General features: G+C 47.2%; 1 protein-coding gene across 1 annotated transcript in view; it reads right to left on the reverse strand.

Annotated features, from left to right (window-relative positions):
- The window catches only part of LOC308130560 (PDZ domain-containing protein 4-like), a gene marked incomplete at both ends in the record, with an annotated part of 10,841 nt that extends 8,357 nt beyond the window's left edge, over window positions 1-2,484 (reverse strand). Inside the window, one exon of the mRNA XM_080496963.1 lies at window positions 2,425-2,484. Coding sequence (XP_080353089.1) covers window positions 2,425-2,484 — 60 coding nt within the window. The remainder of the gene's footprint in view (window positions 1-2,424) is intronic.
- Between the last annotated feature and the right edge of the window lie 6,396 nt (window positions 2,485-8,880).

The raw sequence follows: 8,880 nt of genomic DNA on the forward strand, positions 1-8,880 counted from the left end.
TGTAGGTTTGATGCATAATGCATGAGTTTTTATTCCTTTGGCAAGAGAAGCAAGTGTTTTGATTTAGTCCGATTTAACAGGCTGGTTTTACGGCACACAGTAGCTGTGAGCTGCTTAATGCTGCGTTTATTGTCGCAAGACAGTCGCAGTTATTCGGTAGACTGCATCTAATTTGAAGGTGTAATTATACAGGTTAGTTAAGGAAAACAGCTCCAAGCTGCAATCCTCTGAAAGGAAAGTGCATAGCTATTAAATAAAGGCGGTGAAATGTAAATATGATTGATTGTATAGTGATTATTAAATACAGTATTTAGATACACTTCATATTTGTTGGGATTAATCTGATATCTGCACAGCCGGATTGTCTGTTTCTGGAATTTCTACACAGAACCACTCAGATTGAAACAGCATCTCAAATTTGTCACACATTTTTGATTTTTTTTTTTTTTTTGTAAACCACTCCATGCTTCTTATACAAGACACGCAGATTTCAATATATTCTAATTGCACATGTAGTATTCAGCTCCTCAAAGCCAGCAGCTCTGGCTGTGCCTTTCGCATCCCATCTGCGTTTGTCTCATGCCTCCCTGCTCACAGCCAGCCACGCCGTTCCCGGCTTACCAGACTAACGTGCATTCTGAAGTATCTGTTTCCCTTCGCACGCCGTGACAACTCCCTCTGCATGCTCCCGATCATACGACACATTTCTCGCCTGTCACTTTGCTCGCCCCCCCCCCCCCCTCTCGTCGCCACACCTGTCTGCTCGAGCCACGTGCCGGCAGGTGTCGGGCCCGAGCTGCGGTGACTCGCATGTCGGGACGCGACCCTCGTGTACGGCTGACCTTGCGTCAAAACACCAGAGAGATGATTTGATTTTCACATTCGGGGGATGTTGACCTGCATACGCCGGGCGCCATTACCGTTGACTCCTGTTAGGTAAGGTCACTGATTGTGGAAAGAGTCGTCCCTGCTCTGGTTTTTTTTCTTTTAACGATCACTCTGTTCGGTGCTCACCCTCCACCCAGGAGCCTCTGTGAAGTCCCTCCCGCTTTGATATCCACCCCTTGCTTCACGGCGCTCTCCAATCAATTGCTTTTGACATCTAAGGGCAAGCGCTGGGAGGAAAACAGACTGGAAAACACTCTGGCTCTCGCTCCGTCTTTTCATTTGCTTATTTGGACTCTCTCTTCGTCTCATTACTTCGCTTCTGTTTGGAGTCGGACTTCCTAAATCTTCCCTCTCTTGGCATCCATCGCCTCTGGCACCAGTTGTGGCGCGGTTCTCTGCCCTGAACCCCCCCCCCTGACATCCAACATCCAACAGAGGCCCAGCTGAGGCTTTTGGTGCCACAGATACTACCCACGATGAGTGCGGAGCATTTTTCATGCTTCGTAAGCGTACGACTTATTCCGGTCAGCGGCTTGCAGACGCTTCCTCAAGGAGGAGCTCCCTCACATACAGTCTGTGGTCCCGGTTGGCAGGTGGTGGTGCTGAGGCTGTAACCGTGGCAACCTCTCTCTCTCTCTCTCTCTAGCTCTCTCTCATAACACTTTAGCCCAGTTTAACAACCCATCAATCCCTCAGCCTCCGTGGCTCTGCACCGCAGGTTCAGTATCATGCTGCTGCCAGCACGTCCCTCGAACCCATGTCGCTCTGCACCCTCATCAGATCATGCTAATAACCGTGAAGTGTCATTAATATAATTATCTGTGTTACTGTCACTAAATTACTACTCTGATGCTGCAATTACTACCCTTGCTCAAGAGGTACCGGGCTAATTCATAGGTGAAAAATCTCACTAAAATGCACGATTGTTTCTGCAAAAAGCGACAGTGTTGTTTTGTTTATAATCAATGCACCAAATAAATCAAAGCTTTTATTAAATCTGCCATGCATTCCTCGGTTTCATTGCCCTAATTAACTTATCAATTACTGAGTGTAATTGCATTATCAGGTTTATCACTTTAATTTATTCATAAATCACCGAATGCTGGTTTTTATCCGTCGTCTTTCAATGATGGCAAATATAGCGTATTGTTTTGTTCCCACTTATTATGAAGATTCTGTTTACATTCCCTTATTCAGAAATGACGTGATGCGGCGAACCTCTTCGATTTACATCAGCAACACTTCATCTGGTTGATTTATGCAAAAATGTATTCGGGATATCGAAGCTGCTTAATAGGGACTTAATACGTGACTAATTCGTGTTATATGAGTTCACGTCTGTGTGACGAGGTTCTGTTGATTTCTGCGAGAGACAGAGACGTTGTGATTGTCACGGCAGCTGCGTCACTGTGAGGAAAGGTGGAGTTAGGGGGGGGGGGGAGAAAATCCAAGAAAAACATTATCTGCTTGGAGACCCAAATAAATGTGAGCAGTTCAGTCAAACAGACAAGAGAGGAGGAGAGACAAAGTGCTCACCTGGAACATGACCCTGTATTGTTCTTCGGGCTTTTGAACCACACACATGTTGCAGCCCATGGCGGCGGCAGACGGGTTGCCGGACCGTCCAGGTCCAACAGCTGCCCCCGATCACCACCTCTCACTCTGGGATCTCTGCGCGGTCTTTGTCTGTGGCAGTGGGAGAGCCCCACCCTCATTCGCAGGGGTTGTGGATATATAACCGTATGTCCTTCTCAGAGCCGCACACGACACATCCCTGCAGAGGAACCAGTCACTCTAATTGGCCGCAGTTCCCCTCGTCTTCTCCTGTCTTCGCAGAATCAAGTGTTACAATCCAGAGTGAATTCAAACACGGGGATGGTTTCGGAGCTGCAGGCCCATGTGTTAGTTTCTGTTTCCATTGCAGGGGGAAAAAATGGTTTAGAAATAATCTTTTTGAACAGCTTTTGCAGGAATTGTTGTCAACTACATCTGGAAGAAGTCTCAGACTCCTGCTGGTTTGTGCTTCATTAAAAATCAGCGAGTGGTTTTTGTACCACTCCGTGCTTTTGAATTAACTGTGCTACTTGTTGTGCTCTGTTACGTCGGTGCTTTAATGTCAGAAACAGCAGTAGAAAGCATCGGTTTTCCCAGCAGAACTTGAGATGAACTCCCTCTCCCGCACGCTGTTCCTGAGACTGTTCACTCGCGGCGTTAAACCTCCGCACAGCGCCGTTTCAGCGGAGCTCTTTGAAGAAGTTAGATACAAACAACACAACTATCAAAGAACCCGGCCTCCGTTCTTGTTTTTCTTCCGACTTCCCACACCCCCACAGCAAGCTTCCCACCTAGTAACACTCTCCAGCAGTCCTGCTGAAGGACTTGCCCAGATAAGTCCCCCTTCCTGAAAGCCCCGTCAGGACCTCCCACACCTGCTCTGGTCTTCCAACTGAGGATCAATGGAGAAGTTTGGACAGCTTGGTTGGTGTCGCGCAGCACCCGATGCACCATTAGCTGGTAATCCCCTGCTGTGCAGCCACGATAAGCTGTCTGCAGAAGACGGCGAGCCGAAGAAACATGTACACCCTCAGATGCATCGAGACAGGAAATACCACACACCTCATCTAGCTACAAGCCTCACGTCACACACAATCTGAGAAATGTCCTGTAACTGTCAGCAGACTCAACAGAGGAGACTGTTTTTTTTCCCCCCCTCTGAAAACGTTTTTTTCTCCGACATGTAAACATAAGAAATCTGTAATTTTACAGACACTATTGTAGGAAATTGCAGCGTTTATCTGATCGGCTGTCAGATAACAAACATTAGACAATTGATTCTCTTCGACAGCAAACTCAGCACTCTTGCCAAATGCTCAAGGCTGAAACCAAATGATGGATTATAATTAAATTACTGACCTCTTTAGCAGGGATCAGACAAGAGTCTATCTCGGCCGTGTAGGGAAATCAATATAAAATCACCACATGGATCAAGTGGAAGAAGTGCTTGCTGGTTTGTTGAGCAGAGTGTAATTCACAAGTACCCACCCAGCTTCATTATTTACAAAGGCAAGTGGTTCAGAACAAAGCTGTGGATGCTGTGTGCATATTCACAGACTCTCAAACATGTTCCCTCTCTTGTGCTCCGGCATTTTAATTTCCCTTGTCAATCCTGTCATTGGCCTTGGTCTATTTATGTGGACCTCTCATTCGCTCTCAGATTAGCCTGCAATCCTTTCAAAGGTAGCCTGAATCAGGAGGGAGCCGAATCTCAATGTAACACCCTCTGTTGTGCCCCCGTCCTCTTCCTCGCTTTCATCACGCCGGCTGAGCCTTTATCTTAAATCCTCCGGCACGTGGTCATAGCTTGAGAGTTTTGTCTAAAAGGTCCATCGCCCTTTGCGCTGCCAGAGACAAGGTGTTAGAGCTGCTAATCCTCATTCAAGGCTCCACTACAACTGTATCCTTTCCAGAGGCGGCGTAATCCTGAGGTCTGGCTGCTCACACATACACACACACACACACACACACAGCCCAGTCAGTCACACACTCACTGGAGGAAGCTATCTCCCTTCAGCAAGAGGCATGATAACTTGAGGAGGAGGGGGGTGGGGGGGACCTGATAGTCAAACTCTCCAGAGCAGACAACCAATCAAGCTACAGTGAAGTGCCAGACATGCTCAGCAGGCAGGTGAGCTCCCAGCTGTCATCCCCTCTCTCCATCTCCTGAATGTCATCATCTACAACTCTATACACCTGACTGTCAGCGCTACATGATGCTTGCGGAGGAGCATCGAGAAGGACCTCTGTCTTCCTGTCCCTTCAGACTGAAATATGGCAAAACATGAGGAGCACAGCATTCCTATTGAAGTCCCGATGATGCGGAAGACGTCCTTTGAAAAGGCTAAAATGCACGTGCAAAAGTTGCTCCGTCCTTATTGTGCCGCAGGGAAGGAAGGGAAATTCAACAGAAGGCAGTCCTGCTTAATCCTCCTTTTGGTCCTGCGGTGGTTGAAATATCCACCAGAGGGTATTCACATGAAAAGAGAAGAAGGGGAAAAAAAACAACAACAACAACAACAAAAACCCCACGGTGAGTATTCCAGGTGACTGTGGTGTTGAGCAGAGTGCAGAGCCTGTCTCGGGTCAGTGATGAATTACCATCAGCAGCCTCACAAGATGAGAGAAATCACTAACGGCTGATTGGAGGATACTTCTCGGCTTCTCCCCTTGGGCGAGATGGTAAACGCACTCCCCCACTGCAGCGGGGAAAACACAAAAGGCGGCTGTTCCCCAGCGGTGAGGGAGCTCACTGATCTCCACGCCGCTGCACTACTACTACTGAATCTGAATCTTCAGGATTTCACACTGTACAGTCTCTCTCTCTCTCTCTCTCTCTCTCTCTCTCCTTCTCCGCTTCTCCCCCACCCTCTTTCTCGCCACATCCAGGGCTGGGCTCACTGCTCTCTTTCCAAGTCCCCCATAATTTTTACCCACACCTCATTTGCTGCCCTCTCCCTCCTCCTCACTCTCCTCTCTCCCTCGGCTCTCTCTCTCTCTCTCTCTCCTTTTCCTTCTCTGCATGTCTGCGGGCAGGAGAGCAAAGCACTGGAAAGCCTATGTGATCTGTTAGAGCAGGACAGGACGAGATAACAAGGAAAAGCTGCATAAAAGTGAATAAAACATCAAGGTTTTTCATGCATGCCACTATCCCCGACACACCAACAGGCAGGTAATAGGCTCATTCATCTGGTGGCATTTAAAGCAATTTCTTGTCACCTTGTGTTGTTATGAAATGCATTAGAAAGGAAGAGCATGATTGCACTTTTCCTGAGCGGTAAAAAAAAAAAATAAGTGCCCAAAGCAGGTAGAGAGCTCAGGACTGGCTGTGCATGTTGATGAGGCTGTGTGCTGCCACAATATGGGGGAGAGAGAGAGAGAGAGAGAGAGAGAGAGAGAGAGAAACAATTGAATAACAGGTGTGACGGGATGAATTGAAAGATATGGACGGAAGCCAGAACAGAAAAAAATGCAAATGGTTGCGTGGGAGTGGGAGGGCAGCGGTAACGCAGAGATGGGATGGAACAACAGATTTCTGCAGCAATCAAGATGACCTGCTGAGGCGGGGAGGACGAGGCGGAGACATATGGAGACGCTCCTTTCTTCAGTACATCTGCCTGGCAGTGTAGATCATTTGTGAGTGAATTTTTTCCCACTCGATCAACTCACACACCCCCCGAACGATACTCGCAAACTAATTTACTGCTTAAGGAAGAAAAAAGGGAAGAAGAAGAAGAAGAAGAAAAAAAAAAAGACTTTGCTGGCACGCTTGCTTGCGGGGCCGCCGCCAAATACCTCAAGTCTGCAGAAGTGAGACCGTCCAAGGGACTGAGAGGATTATAGTTGCTGATACCAATGTGGTTGGAAGGTTTTTGTTTACTGTATGACAGGCCTGACCTTTCAGTTGGCTAACTGCAATTTTCTACCTGCCAGTTTTCTATTTTTCTATCTCTCTGAGCTCAAAGTCTCCCCGTCGCATCAGGCAGGGTCATTCATCAGCTGCCACGAATTAACGGGGAGCCATTGTCAAGCATCCGCTGCTGTTTCACCAGTTCTGTGTGTTTGTTTGCCGCTTGGAGACACACACACACACACACACACACACACACACACACACACACACACACACACACACACACACACACACACACACACACACACACACACACACACACACACACACACACACACACACAGAGACAGACAAACAAACAACACATTGAGCCTCCCTCCTGATATTTGCTGTAAGCCAGTCTGAAACAGGATTTCACGGTGACTGTGTCTGGTTCAACAGGCTTACACGTATTTTAGCTCCTCTCACAAAGCTGCGACCTCACAAATACTGAATGTAAACCCCCACCCCATCCCCACACACAATTACACACACACACGCACACACAGAAACAAACACTTCACTCTCACTCACACAGACGTCCCATTGTCTTGGTATCTGTTGCGCTTGTGCATCATTCAGCCCCCAATGTGTCTCCTTCAGATCTTAATCTCGCCACCAAAGGTCAGAGGGTGACGCTTTTATGCTCTGAAATACCAACCGTCCGCTGCACGCGACGGAGGAAAGGCCGGGATCGTCGCTTTTGGACATTTGGACAGACGCGTCTGGCTCATCGTGGCTCGCATCAAGATCAGTTTCCAGCTTAAATACCAACCGCTTGTCATCTGGCGTTGTCAACTGCCGCTTCGGTTTCTCCACCTGACTTAAAGGGCGGGTAACCTCGGGGTCGCTGACCTTCTTCTTCTTCTCCTCCATTAAACTCACCTTTGTCCTGAAGCTACTGCGCCTCAGACGACTGAGAACAAAGACAATCTTCCACCCTCTGCATGAAGCTTTCGTCTTGAGAAACTGCTAATGGGAAACATTATGCATACATGAGTAAAGAGAGAAGAAAAAAAAGAAAAAGAAAGGTGGCGACGGCAGTTTGACAGAGATTCAACAAACAAGTTTTTACAAGCAGAGTAAAAAAAGAAGAAGGAGAAATAGAAGCGAAGAAGAGCGCGATGAACAAGGGGGAAATTAAAGCAGAAGAAATGAAACTATGAAAAAAAAAGAAATTCTTTGCATTTCCACTGAGGCCTTCCCTTTCTTTCGCGTGAGGCAGAATTCTGAGCAGCAGAGCACTGGAGTACTGGCAGAATTCTAACAGTGTTCTCATTATTTATTTACTGCTGTAGGGAAAAGGCTGCCAGTACATAATACGCTGCAAAAAAGGACCATATTCGGTGTTTTTGCATATGAGTGTATGTGTGTGTGTGTGTGTGTGTGTGTGCTGCATGCATGTGCGTGCACTGCCCATTGAGGTGAGTGCCTTAAAGGAGTGAGGGTATATGATTGGCAGGTAGCATAAAGTGACCCCATGCAGCAACTTCATTCTCATTCTGGAGATGTCACAGGCCCTCTGAGCGCGTGAAAGCTATTTCACGGAGGAAACGAAGAGGGCCCGGTGCCACAAAAGCAGCACTGAGATGGCATAAGATTGGGGTTTAGATAGACTTTGGAGAGACGGCGCAAATGAAAGAAGAAAGAATGGAAAAAGCCACCATGTGTGCTGAGAGGTGAAGACGCAGGCTCCCCGAGGGAGGCGACAGGCAGCTGTGGCCAATCGGAGCCGACGCAACAAAACCTTGGTCAACAGAAGCATGAAATAATAGTATGGAGGTTTGTCGCTGGGCTGCACATTGGCGTAGTGGGTCATACCGAGGTCTCACAGAGGGGAAAACGAGATCTGAAGCTCAGGGACCTGTGTGTGGGTTAATCTCGCAGTGCAATACAAAGACATGCATGTTAATTTAATTGGTGACTCTAAATTGCCTGGGGGTCTGATTGTGTGTCTCCCCCTGCGTTGGCCCTTTGATGGACTGCGTGTGACCTGTCTCCGCTGTAATCTGCTTTCCGCCCATTCATAACTGGGATTGGCTCCAGGTTGAATTAAAGCCAGAAAGCCAGTGGTAGAGAGGTAGTAACGCTTCCGCAGATAAATGATATTTAATTAGGCCTGGCAGCCATTCCTGGCTCATACTATTGCAGTGGTCAGCCCAAAGGCAGAGAACGTCCTGAGTTTGATTCTGGCTTTAGGATATCGTTGATGCAATGATGTTGATGATTTGTCATTTTGACAGAACAAAAAGACACTTCATATCTCATTATTTACCGGAGGAGGGAGTCAAACAAATATGCCTTATCACAGTACTCTGGTACAGTTTTCAGTTAAATGCATTTTCCCGCAGTAATTTTCTCCTCTGACAAATTTTAATTTCACTGTAATTAATTATTTTATCCCACAGAGCGACTCCAACTAATGTTATCCAACAGGTGTGTTACATTAGTTTTAATTTGCATTTAGAAGGTTGTTTTCATCAGAGTGCCTTGATGTAACAAGAAATGTATATGACCATAACACAAAGTGTGTTTCATGTGCAACA

Source organism: Blennius ocellaris (assembly GCF_963422515.1).
Source record: "Blennius ocellaris genome assembly, chromosome: 5".
Lineage (NCBI taxonomy): Eukaryota > Metazoa > Chordata > Actinopteri > Blenniiformes > Blenniidae > Blennius > Blennius ocellaris.